The sequence below is a fragment of the Jatropha curcas genome, chromosome 5 (genome assembly GCF_041381405.1).
Source record: "Jatropha curcas cultivar XTBG-Jc1 chromosome 5, XTBG_Jcur_1.0, whole genome shotgun sequence".
Taxonomy (NCBI): Eukaryota; Viridiplantae; Streptophyta; class Magnoliopsida; order Malpighiales; family Euphorbiaceae; genus Jatropha; species Jatropha curcas.
In genome coordinates this window covers 22,606,545-22,620,883 of record NC_143155.1, presented here as the reverse complement: position 1 = coordinate 22,620,883, position 14,339 = coordinate 22,606,545, and the positions used below count along the sequence as shown (strand labels likewise).

Below are 14,339 nucleotides of genomic sequence, written 5' to 3'. Positions count from 1 at the left end.
CATAAGCTATTGGATTAAGAACAACTGAATTTAAAAAATCAATCAACATATCATGTAAGATATTTAAGCGCAAACTAAATAAATGTCAAAAATAAAGTTTCTGTATTAATAAAAATATCAAAAAATTATAAAATTGAGAGGATGTAAATATTGATAAAAATAAATAAATCAGCAATCCTCAAATTAATCTTATACAACTTATGTGATTCAACAAAGACAACAGCAACCGTAACAGCGACAATAACAACAATAAAAGAATAAACTCATATATAAATAACGAAAATAATATTATTTTAATATTTAAAATCAAATTGATATTTTTTTAAAATAAAATTTCAAAATATGATATTTATTACAATATTTCAATATTTAAATCTAATGAAATCTTAATATTCAATAATTGAGAATTCACATATGCGTATACATAAGCAAATTTATTTCACTGCAATTTAAAATGTAATGGCGAATAAGCTCGTTTCACATAAGTCCAACTTATGACAATCAATTATATATATACATATATAAATAAAGTAGTATGTAAATTATTGACAATTATTGAGCAAAAACACAGTAAGTAAGTAAGGAGGTGATGATGTTTTACATCCAAAGCAAAAAACTTTTGAAGTGGGTGATACTAAAGTAACATGCAGTAGGCATCTAGGCAAAAAAGATTAAAAAGAAAAAGCAAGATTGATCAGAATGGGCGGTGATTGAGCAATTAAACTCCAAAAGGGCAATACCATAAATTTGGCAGAGAAAATCAAATCACATATCAATAAAAGAGGAAGTGACAAGACCCCTGAGTTGCCACTTGTACACCAGGGTGAGCATAAACGTGTCCCAATCAACATCGTAAGGAGACAGAGAGAGTGAGTGAGTGAGTGAGTTAGTGAGTGACTCAGTTGTATGTCTCTGTCTGTGCTGACACCACCAACTTCAACTTTTCCTTTACAATGAGTGCCAACTAAAAGCCAACCAAACCAACCAGCCTTGTTTCTTTCTATCTCACTCTCTCTCTCTCTCTCTCTCTATTAGGAGAGAGGGCCTGTGCCTATTTCTCAACTGCCCCCTCTCAAACGGGTCAGTGAGCAGACACCTCTGAAAGCTGCCTCTCATTGCAATTTTTGTACCCTTTCTTTCTTTCTATTCTATAATTGAGTGAATTCTTGGCTTCTTGCTTTTCCTTTTTCTTGTGTAACATGCAACTAAAGCTCTGTGGTAACATGTGTTGCTCTAGGGATGATTAATTTTATCAAACAAAACAAAACAAAAACAAACCTACTCCTTTTTTACATTCTTGTTTAGTTGTTTATCCACATAGGATTTTTTACTTTAAGCAACACTATGCCACTGTATATATAAGATTTACCGACGGCTGATATATGAATGGTTTTATACACTGAGTTAATACATAAAGAGAATTTTTGATTGATTTAATGTATAGAATTGGCTAAAATAAGTGCTTTTTTATTAAAAAATAAATTGATTTGGGACTTTCATTCATAGGATTTAGACCATGTATTGAAAAAATAAATTTTAATTATTATTTTTAAATAAAATGATTAATTTTCAAGTCCTCTTTAAATTTCTCTCTCTCTTTTTTACATTAGACAACCATAGAAAACTTACCTAAATTGAGTCCATGACCTCAATGCAAGGATCAAAGTAGTAAAAATATAATTTTTTATTGAAACCATCGTATTTCAACCCTACGGTCAGCAAAAAAAAAAAATTTATAAAGAAATAAAAAAGGGGAAAATATAGAAAATAAAGTAGATCTTTTTATAATAATTTCCATTATATAAAATATCATTATTTTCTGTCTAATTGTTTAACCCTAGTTTTAGTTTGAGAGTGCTGCCGTTTATTTTTTTAATAATTTTCATTATATAAAATATCAACTGTAGCCTTCTACCTCATATTTTCTATTAGCTTTTTCGATTCTTTTCTTTTTTTTTTTTTTAATAAATTCAGTTTTGTTTTTCTATAACAGATATATCTATTTATTTTGTTCTAGTTGGTTGTCTCCATATTTGGAGTTTTTTTGTCCCTTCTTTGTAAATGTTTATTATTAAATAAAATTATGATATTTGATTTTATTTGGTTGGAAACTTTAGATTTTGATTTGTAGGTGTGGATCTTCAATCGATGGAGCTTAATAGTACAACATGTTTTTCAATTGATGCTATTGACGCATAGTAGGGAAACTCATCTGAATTCGTCATATGTTGCAAATTATTGAAAAAACAATCAAGTTATAGAAGATCAATAAGAGTTATTATTTTGACATATAAATCAATTAACGAACTAGTTGCTGCTATGGAGATTTATATTTTTTGTTAAGATCTATTCAAAGCGAAAATATTTAAAAATTATATATATTTTTTTAGTTTTAGTTTTATTATTCAAAATGATATGAATTTATTTGTTTCATTAAAAGATCAGTAAACTCTATTAATTAATAAAGTTCTATATCTGTGCTATATGATTATTTATAATTATTGATATTATTATTAATGAATTACATTTAAAAAAAAATCTTATGCTTCGAAAAAAATAATAAAGTATGGAAAATTTTTTTAAAAAGTCATAATTTCATTAATTTGATTCATACGTAAGCTATGAATTTGATCCGACAAATATTTTTGAGATAAAGAGTATAAGTCGTTCCCTCGCGAATTTATGCCAGCAATGGCAAAAAAAAACAAAGCTTGAAACCACAACAATCTCCAAGCCCACCCAAATCTCACCTTTAAGCTTCAACGCTACCGCTGCTTTTTTTTTGGCTCAGATGCCTTCTTTTGCATCAAGAGCTGAAGGACGTGGAGTTTTAAGGGGAATTCAAAAAAGGACAAGGTATTTTCTAACCAAAAAAAAAAAAAAAAAAAAAAAACTACTTATTGCCCTCCTAAAATTCAAAAATTACATTTTATTATGAATGGCAAGATAAGTTACTTATAAGATTTGCCAACACTCATGTATAAAATCACACATACATCAAGCCAATAAAAAAAATATAATTTTAAAAAATTGATAATAATTTTTTTTTTCAATAAATGATTAAAATACCTCTTTTGAATTTAAAAAATTATTTTTAATTGATTGAATATCAACCGATCTGTAACTGAGTAAAGATAACTAAGTACTTCCTATACCCATCATCTCTCCTCAGTGATACGACGGGAAATGTCAAGAAAATAAAGTCCCAATCTCTATCTTAAACTAAAAAAATTTATAGTTTATAAAATATAAGATTATTTGATGTTATATGTATTAATAAAAAAAATATTAATATATTATATATTTTCGTTTCTAGTGCGGTTTATTAATTAAATACCAAAACCGTCCCATACTTAAAAATGTATTCCCTCCATCCCATTTTATTTATATGGTTTGATAAAATGTACATATTAAGAATTTAATCAATAAAAATTATTTTGCTATTTTTCATCCTTAAATCGTTATAATATTAATAAAAGTTCTCATTTAATGAACAATTATAAAAATTATTATGAAAAAAATAATTATTTAGATATACAAATTTAAAAACCTTACAAACATTCAAAAAATAAAAAACAAGTAAATAAAATGGAACGGATATATTAATTTTAAATGTAAGACATGAAGCCTAGAATGTTAGAAAAAATTATCTCGTTTTGATTCGGATTAATTCAAAATTTCTGCCATTTAATACATTTTATTTTATTTCCTTTCAAAAATTATATTTCATTTATAAATTCTACCTTCTACGTCCGCACACTTTAATTAAACTTTATAATTTACATAACCTTCGTCAGCAAGCCCTTCTTTTCTTTGCACAAACCCATTTAACTTTTCTTTGCTTTTAAGCTATTGTCCTTTAGAACCTTGAAAATTAATTCAAAACAATAAAAAAATATATAATCAAGTGTAATTATAATTATAATAAGTACTAAAACTTGAGTTAAAAAAAATCCATTCAACATACTAGAATTCGATAAAAGAAAATTGGGCAGGTAAGCTTTTTTTTTTTTTTTTTTAAAAAAAGATTTGGAAGATAAATAAAATAGAGTACGTGTCATAACAAGTAAGGGCAGGGTGACCAAATGGCAAGCAAGCAAGGGCAGGGAGAGGGTCCTGACAAAAGTTCCTACCGTGCTTTTTAATGTGTGTTTGCATTGCACTGCCAAAATAAGGGCCAATTCCCCACACCCAGCACCCCCCACTTGTCCCTATCTCCACTAATTCTAAGGCCTCTAATTTTTCTGACAACAAAAAAGAAAAAAAAGCAGTTTGCTTTATGGATAACGGCCCATCACCACTTCCTGTCCTGCCATGCAGTAGTCCTTGTTTCACTTCTAATTTTCAGTACATTAATATATTAATTTAAAAGTAAAATCAATAAATATTAATCATTCGATATTAATTTCATATCGTAAAAAAATTATTATTATTTACTGAAGTTCAATTTAGTCTCCAAAATTTCAGTGTTTAAAGCGACGGGATTACCAATATTTTTTTTAGAGAGAAAATAAAATATATTTATCTGTTAGATAATTATAATTGATTAATCGATGATCAAATTATTGCCGTCACTATATTTTTAAATATAAATAATAAATGATAGCATCATTATTCTTAACCACCATATTGTCTATGATAGTACTGTGAGCAAATTTTGATGTTGATCGAATGATAAAACTGAATCAATACAATTTGCTTTTATTTTTAGTTTCAGTTCGATTTTCTTTATAAATTACCAAATGGGTTAAAAATAATAAAATCAGTATTTGAGTTAATTTGGTTCAATTTTTTTAGAAGTTTAAATTGGTCCATTTTGAAAGCTAAAACTTAATAATGTTTAGATATCTTTCGATTTATTTTGATTTTTGTAAATAAAATTGAATTATTTCAATTTGATTTAGTTTAATTTTTCACGATTGAACTGAACTGAATGCTTTCTTAATTTCTATATATTATAAATATGTATAGAATAATGCAGCTAACGGGGAGAAGGAAAAAATTGCTTAATTATTGAATAGAAAGCGAACCCAAAATTTGGCATGACCTAAATGTGGGTTTGAGTCATTGTCATGAGTTTGAAGTGATGCAATTTGAAAGCAAAACGATGACAAAAAAAGACAATGTTGTGACTTGGAAATTGAGTTGACACCACTCTTTTTATGTACCTTTAAAATACAGTGTTATTTTAATTTTATAACACCCTTAATTTTTATTTTAATCTATTAAATATTTCAGCTTATATAAATAAAATAAATATCAATATATACTAGTTCGATTTTGATTATATTAATTTTTAATTAATTAATTAATTAATTAATTTTATATATATATCATTTTAACTTGATCGAAACTTGTATGTGAATTGATTTAATGCTTGATTGAAATATTGACATGGATAAAAAAGAATATATTTAAATTAAGAAATTAATATTATTCTTGAAAAATCTTTAATTTGATTGGTTTAGTTTTCCACTCGAATCCAAATCTTAGAGATATAATTCAGAAATTTTTTAAAAAATTATTCTCTTTCTTTATTAAATATAATTTTAATTTAAATATTTAATTTTAATTAAATAATGAGCTCCATAACCCTCTGTGAAATTCTACATCAATAAAAAATTATTGCTAATCAATATTTTATATTATATCATCAAATCCCTTATTTTCTCCATTAGACAGTCAAGTACAAAACATAATTATACTATTGTATTCAATTATATAATATAAGATACCATAAAAAGCAATTATTAATATTTACCATTATAAAATTAGGTCAAACGAAGCAATTATTAATATCTTGACATTAAGTTAGCGTAAACGGATTGATGTGTGTTTATATATACGGATTGATGTGTGTTTAAAAATTAAAATATAAGAAATTTTAAAATTGTAAAGGGTATAATACAATTACAATATAATTTAAAAATTCAAGAACTAAAATGTAAACAAAAAAAATTCATAGTTTAATAATTAATGATTAAAGCGTTGAATGCCAACAAAAATAGTAAGATTATATTATTTCTTGCAGGTAAAAGTTGGTACATACAATGACTTCCGCTGATCCAACTGGCTCTTGGCTTTTTATAACATTATTATTAATCAACTTATTAAATTAAATAATAAAAAAAATATTAATTAAAGAAGTGAGGCTGACTAGTATTGGGCTGAAATATAAGCCCAAAACTCTTGAGCCCAATCACTTCAAAAACCATAATCAAGCGCCAAAATTTCCAAGAATAAAACTGTGGAATTGGCAAACGGAGGAAGTAAAAATCGCAGCAATCGAAGCGAAAAGGCCAGTAAGGTAAATTATAACTTCTATGGCATTTTCTATAACGTCGTTAGGCAAGATAATTTGTAACTGAATGGTAGGAGGAAAATCAATTAGTAAATTGATTGTTTTTGGAATTTCTGATCATCTTTAAGAGCCTAATTTGAGTTTGAAGAGGTTATGGTATGTTAATTTTCTTTGATCGCCCCTTGTGTAGTTGGATTACCCTTTTTCCTAAGATAATTTGATGCCTGATAAAAGAATCTGGGCAAATTTCGAGTGGAGAAAAGCTAGCGCTGTCGATATTAATCAATGATTGTGTTTTCTCGCATTTGATTGTCTTTTATTCTTATGTTGTTTGGTTTAAACGAATATGTTCATTTCACTCCCCAAAAATCAATTAAAGATAACAGAGTTAAATTCTTCCATTGTACGAGTAAATTCTATACTTAATAGCATGAGAATATCAGAAGCTTATATCAACTACAACGCAACTATAACACTAAGACTTAATCTCAAACTAGTAAGAGTCGGCAATAGGAATCCTTTTTCCATTTGTTGCTTATATAATGGAAAGATTTATGCCTAAACAGGGAGTTGTAAAACGGACACTGACTCTTGAGTGTGCCTGAAATTGTTGTCTTTTTATGCAAAATCATAATTCTGTATTGAGATTTGCATAGGCAACAAGCATCATATTAGAAGACGCTTATAAGTTAAAGGGTAACTGTAACTTTTCAGCTTGTATATTGATGTGCATCCATGGGTGTGACTTGAATTTCAATCTTAGTCTTAATGAATAATAATCATTTTAATTACATGCTTCTGAATTAAATCTCTTTCGTATCTACTAATTATGTTTGTTACTGTTAGTGAAATTCTGAGATTCTTTTATGGGATTATATGTAATATTTATGAACTAGCTTTTTGTATATGTTTAGAGACCACTATCATTTGCTATTTCTCCAGATAAGGTAAGCAAAATTCTTTTGTTCTTTCTTTTTTTTTTTTTTTTTTTTTTTTCCGGAATTGGTATTGCAGATTGCTGAGCTGGTATCTGCAAGGTCTTGCACTGAGGTAAAATTCAGTAGATTCCTTTGTTTATTTCCTTAATCTACTTATTTTTGAGTATGTTAGCTTTGTCCCTTACCCAGCCTTTTCTATCTGCTTTGACACAATTGTCTAGGTTTAGGACAAGTAGTGAACATAGGAATTTTATTTTCCAACTTTTAGAAAAGGAAGGCAGATTTGATTTGTCCATAAGAAAGCTTATCAGGTCTTTACCTTATGGTGTTTGTATGTATCAATCTTCTAATGACATTTCCCTTTGAATAACCCATGTTTGGGCCCTCCACCCACTTACGACATACTTTATATTACCATGACTTGACCCCCCCTTTGATGCCTTATGTATCATTTTCTTGTATCATGCCTTCTTATGGTCTTTTTGGTGCTCTGTGCATCATCCTTTCTAAAGGCTATCCTTAATGTTCATAATCACTCAAATAGCTTCAAGCTTTAATCTTTATAATATGCATGCGTGTTCACGTGCGCACTGAATCTCAATCTTCATATTTAGCAATACATACTAGATAGTTTGGTGCTATGCATTATGATTGAAACCTAATTTTCTGAACAAAACCATTTTAGATGTTATTTAGAATTGTAATTCAATTTTATAAAAAGAGACCCTTAATCTATCTCATTTTTCACTGTAGCAAATCCACCAGTAAATGTGTTGTAGCTCCAGTTTTACTCTTTGGTTTAGGTGGTAGATATGGACCCATCCTTCTCCACGGCCAGCCTTGGCTCATTTGCCTAAAATATTCAAACAAGATATAAAGTGTTTGGTTCTCATTGCATTATAGTCTTGAAACAATATTAAGTACTCAGAACTTAAAATTAGTAAGGTTCAGGGTCTGTATCATGTTAGACAAAAGAGAAAATGACGGATGCTGGCCTTTTACAAGCCCTTGCTAATAGGGCATTATAAGGCTATGCCATTCGTTTGTTTAAGAAAGTGTTTCCATACATAATTAGCATTTACTTTTTTGCACTCATCAATAAATTGCCTTAAAAGTTGAGATTAGTTTAATCAAAATTAGTTATTGTAATCTTGAATGGGCCTCATTTAGTTTTTGTCTTGATTCTGCCACTAATGCTGCAAAAATTGAGAGGCACTTGCATGCTTTTCTATGTTGATAATATGATTAGACAGAAGCCAAAACCATATATCAACCTCCTAATAATTTGAGTTTTGCAAATAAAAAGTGCAATCTTGGGAGGATCTTGTTTCCGTACAACCCAACTTTTGATACTTTCATATCGACCACTATTTTGTTCTATATCTTTCCATTTCATATAGACAATCAATTCAAGTTTCATGCTTGTTAATCTCATATCTTCAGATTCAAGGTTTTAAATAACAGTTGCCGTGTAGTTGTGTTGTGTCATTGTGTAGAGATGATGATTCACTGTTACGATTGGGTTGATATGCTACCTAACAGAGATCTTCAAAACCATGTTTAGATTTACAAAATCCTTCTTCCCTTTTGCAGTCATCTACTGAATTTCCCCTCATGTAATTAACGTACGTGATTAAGTTGGAGAGACTTAGTGGTGATGAAATAGAGACTGCCTAATCCTTCAACTGTGTTAAGCTTCAGGGTAATTGTATGAAATGACAAGCTCTTTCAATAATTTCTTCCTTTAAAAAAAAAAAAGAGCTGAAAAAGAGTGGCAGGTGGTGGATGTAGGAGTTAGGTTAGAAAGAGATTTTGCTCTGTCCTTGCACATACAGCAAGGAGGAAATTACTGTAGAATATATTATTGCTCACTGTCCAAAGTCAAAAGATTTTAAAAGATTAGTGCAAATGAGTTGATATAATGCTTTGTTTCTCTATCAATTTAGTGGAATATCACTAATCATGCCACAATCTGAGCAAGACAAATCCAATGGTAGACTTTTAATGTTCTTGCAATCCAGCCCCAACAACCGAAAAAGTAGAGAGAAAATAAAGACAAAGAAACATTACATACTGTACATACAGAGAAACAGCTTGGAAAGCAAATAGCCATAAGTAAAAACAGAAATTGTAAAATCTAGAACATCATCAAATATTCTTCTCACAACTTCTAATAGTAATAACAACAAAAAACCCATCAACAGAGGAAAATGTAATGTACATTCTCAGATAGTGCCATTGGAAATTGGTGCTCCTATTTTGATGCTATCCATATGTGTTGTCTCATAAACTGGCAGACCACTTGAATAGATACCTAAATCGTAGTTTTGTAACTCAAACAAATCAGAACTTGAATCACTTTCAGCTCCATCATCCACTTCATTGAATTTTCTAAATTCTTTCTCTTCTGATGGATATTGATCTACCCAAATCCTATCTTTTTCTATATATTTAAGACTTCCAAGATTCTTGGATTTCTCAGAAAATCCATCACTGAATTTAAATTTCTCATCCAACCAAGACAAATCTGCAATCCTTTTATCGTCCAATATCTCATTCTGTAAGCCTGTAGATTTCACATTTCCATTGTGCTTCGGCAAGGAAATTACTTGTTTGTGATCTGAATAGCTTCTAAAATCTTTGTAACTCTTTGTAGGAGTATGTGCATAAGGAGGAGGTGTTCTAAAACCAGAACTTGAAGAAGAATACAAAGATTTTGTATCAGCACTACTTGAGCTTCGAAAATGACTAATGCTACTTCTTCTTTTCCTTCTTCCACTAGGGCTTTCATCTTCATCTTTCATTGACTGTGTTGTAGACTTTGACTTTTTCTTTTTGGAACTTGTTTGATTGAAAAGAGAATTCAAGAAACTAGCAAGCCTGCCACCTGGAGAGCTTGGTTGCTTATATTTCTTCTCTTTCAATATTTGCTTTTCAACTGTCTTAGACTGTTGATGAGGCAGTGGAGTTCTCATTGGTACATCTAAGCTCATTCTTCCTCCCCTCCATTGATGTCTATAATCTTCTTTGATAACTTTCTGTGTATAACTTGCACCATTATAGCCTGAACCTTCATTGTATCCTGAAAAATACCTAGCTGCCTCAAAAACATCAAGCTCATCAGAATCGTTTCTGAGATGAAATGTTTTTTTGTAAAGTTTTGATGTGTCTGATGATAGTCCTGTGATGGACATGGTTCTGAATCTCAAAAGTGTTTGTTATTTGTTGTGTAAATTCTGTTTGGAAGTTATTTCACAAGTTGTGAAAGGTACTCATTTATTAGAAGAGAAATTATAAGAGAGAGAGATTGTAGAGAGCGAATGGTTTTTTCTTTTTTTCTTTTTCTTTTTTGAAATGATTGAGAATGGTGGTAAGGATTTTGTTTATAATAATAAAATTTGATTGCAGTGTCTATGATATTATATGATGACGGGGTGTTTTGGGGGAGACCCACATTTGATGTGAATTTTGTGCTTTATGGTTTATAGAAGAGAAGTGGGGTACAAGGAAAACATGCTTTTATCCTTCACATATTGTGAAAACCAGAGGTCTCGTTATGGATGGTGGGTGGCAAGTTCCTGTGCTTCCTTGGATTCTAGGTTTCTACTCTCTTTTAGTGGGATTGGCTTTTGAGTGGGTGTTGGCTATGGGTTTATGGACATGTACAATAAGCTTACCTTTGCTCAATTGCTTATATTTATATGTGCAAATCATCATTATGCAGTTGGAGAATTTGGTAGATCCTAATTAACCTTTCTTTTGAGAGCTTGGAAGTCACTCTTTAATTATTTAGGATGTAATTAGTTTATTTATTTGCTGTAAATCAAATATATGGCCCAGTAATGTCCTTGCCTTTCCTTTAGGGTGTGTTTGTTTTTGGGGCTTGAGTCTTTTGATAGAGTTAGCAAGTTATTGTTCATCTATATATATGTATATATATTCTTTTGGACTAATTTACGCACCTGTGGCGATTATATTTTCTTTTCAAATGAATTTAAAATATATATTTTCATATATAATCTATACATTATATTTTCTTTTGAGTGGGTGTTGGCTATGGGTTTCAAGAATCAAACTCTAATGAAATTATTATTTTCTTTTCAAATGAAAACTCCAATTGAAAATATGTTCAGTGTGTAATTTCAAGAATTGGATGAATAGCGACTCAAAATGACTAGCAATAAGTTAGCTAGGGTTCAAATTTCCACTAACGTATTGGCTGTAAAGTTTGAGATATTAGTGCTTGGACTCTCAGTCCCTGTGGGGGAAAAGATAATCCTCTTGCATAATTTCAAGTGCTCTTTTCACAATGTCCTTATCAGTATGCCATGGTGCTTCTTTTTTTAGGTTAAAAAAGGAAAAGGTAAGTGGAATTTGACACTAGCTAGAATTATGAAAGCTGAAGTTAGGATGGAATATTTATGTCTTAGTAATAAATTCATCTTAACTTCACTCAATTTTCTTAAAAAAGGTCAAAGCGTGGTTTATTTAATTTTCTCACGTTATACGAATATTCTAACAAATAAAAATTTTAATTGAATCCTTTTTATTCAAAAAATTATCATTAATTTAGTGAATATAATTTAAAATGGATATTCTTCATACTATAAATTAAAAAAAAATAAATAAATGGTATTTGTACTTTTAAGCTGACATACATTCAAGAAGGAAGACAAAGAACAGGAAAATTTCTGTATAGCCACATGCATGTAACACTATTTTGTTCATGATTAGTCTCTCTCATATTAAGATTACATATGAACTACTGTGTAATTACATATATGTCCCATCAACAAAGAGAAAAAGAAATATTTTTGAGTTATAGGCACCTTTTAAAGTGCAAAAAGGAATTATTTCTACATGCACATGTACATGTACATGTACATGTACATGAATTGCAAGCCACTTTTCGAATTCTTCTTTTTTTGGTGTATTGCACTAATCTATACAGATTTTGTCCATTAACCCATCCCTTCGTGTTGGAGGAAAACATAGGTTGTACATGGTGGCATGTACACGTGTAAGCCAACAGAAGAACGGATCAGAAGTGCACACGTGACATGCCTAGGTGTCATACATCCCAAATATTTGATCCATCACTGTAGATAAAAAAAAAGAACCAGTAGGCAATCTAAGTTATTGATGATGACAGTTGCATTAAGATCATAAGGTGTAGTCAATTTTAGGTTAAAGGGACATAGAACAGTCCTTTTTAAAAACACAGCCACCTCAATTTTCCTTCTAACAAAATCCAAAGTCTTACTGTCTTTTTCCATGGCAAGATCTGAAGTAATCTCTTTTTCAAGTTCTTGTTAGAGCAAAGCAATTAAAGGGTTCAAAGACCACACACTTGTAATCTTGATCGTGACTCATTGTTTTCATTCTTTGGTCTAAGGAAGTCTAACTCCTACTCTCAGGGGAGGGGACTGATAGGGTTTTTAATTTTTCTTTGTATTATAGTTCTGGTGTTCACATGGGTCTCGTTGGCCTTATTAGGGCCTGGACCAAAACCTAATCTCCATGTTTTCATCAATGAGATTTCTTGAAGGGGAAATATATATGGTGAGAGAGGTTTAACCGTATCATGAGTCATGAATTCTGATTTCCTATATTAAGAGAAAATACTTGATCACTGAGTTTTCTTAACACGATTAACTTCTTTAATTATTACTATCATAATGATATTAAATCAAAATTAGGGATGATCATATTTTGGTTTTGAATTCAATTGGATTTAAACCAATATAATTAAAATCAACACCAAAACATAATCGATGTTTCTATATTTCAAACCATAACCAAAATAGTATCTAAATTTGATATCAGTTCTTATTATTAAAATCGAAAACCATGTTTCCGGTTTCCAAAGAAATTTTTAGTTTATTTATTTATTATTATTACTATTTTGAGAAAAAAAATTAAGATTTTTTTATCTAATTAGTTTAGTTTTTCTTTAATAGTAACATTTCCTATTACTCATTTATATTTTAAAAATTGAAAAAAATTAAAAAATTTTGTTTAATTTCGATTTTAAGCTGGAACCAACGGTTCTAAAAAACCTTTTCGAAAATCATCTAAAACTAATTCGATCATTCTTTATAATTGGCGTCATGCCTAATCAACATTATCATGTTAATTAGGTATACAAACGTGCCTCAAATGAAGAGTTCACACTGAAAGAACAACATTGTAAATGATGAATTTTTTTTATTTTTCTGTATTTTAATTGGATGTGAATTCTTGATTTTCTTCTAAGATAGATATTTGAATCCCTAGTTATTAACTCATTGAATTGAAGATATTCCATTACTGAGTTATTATCCTAAAAAATATTGAATGGAGATTATTACATTAGGGAAGTAGAAACCACAAATTATAAGATAAAAGAAAGTAGCAAAACCCCATTTAACCACATGCCTAATGTGCCTCAATCTAAGGTCCAGGAAGGACCTACCCAAAGAAGCCAGACTGGCCTCTGTCCACAAGTAATAGTATTAGGCCACTTGTTACAGATTAGAATGAAATTGCAATGGCCAATGAAAATTTGTCGCTTCTCAGAATCTTTAGCTAAAATCTACATCCCATTTATAGCCAATTTGTATATAATCTCAGAAAGATACATGTTCTCTGTTTAGTTGCTTTCTTTTATTATCCACCACTCCTTATAAAAGTTACCTTCCATGGTCTTCATTATTTGATGAGTCCCATCTCTCCATTTAATGCCTTATTTCCATCTTTTCACTTGAAAAATCTTTGATTGAACAGATTAGAAATGAACCGAAAGAGTTGGTGTAGTGTGCACTTCTTATACATATAGACTTATTAGTTGTTTCGGCCTTAGATGCAGATGCTGACCCAAACCCTTATTTTGATTCACTTAAACTAGTTTTAGCCCATCAAAAGGTCTTTGATTTAGGTTTCAAAGCCCAATTATTGGGCCCACTGGACCCACTATTGTTCCTTGAGAATCAGACAACATGGACCCCATTGCCCTAAAGCTGTCTCCTAAGCTCTCCCAAAGAATTAATACTCATTGCTGGCTTCCAATCTCCAATTGTTGGTTTGTGAATAAATAGGGCAAGTTTTATCATGGAGATAAG

The 14,339-nt window shown here is 29.9% G+C and overlaps 1 protein-coding gene across 1 annotated transcript; it reads right to left on the bottom strand.

Moving 5' to 3' along the window:
• Positions 1-9,212: 9,212 nt before the first annotated feature.
• LOC105630573 (suppressor) lies at positions 9,213-10,943 on the bottom strand. The gene has a single exon (XM_012212429.4). The coding sequence runs from the start codon at positions 10,431-10,433 to the stop codon at positions 9,465-9,467; it is 969 nt and encodes a 322-aa protein (XP_012067819.1). The 5' UTR covers positions 10,434-10,943; the 3' UTR covers positions 9,213-9,464.
• Between the last annotated feature and the right edge of the window lie 3,396 nt (positions 10,944-14,339).

Bases quoted from the DNA above. Each gene is read 5' to 3' on its own strand.
- LOC105630573 (XM_012212429.4), bottom strand. From the start codon at position 10,433: ATGTCCATCACAGGACTATCATCAGACACATCAAAACTTTACAAAAAA.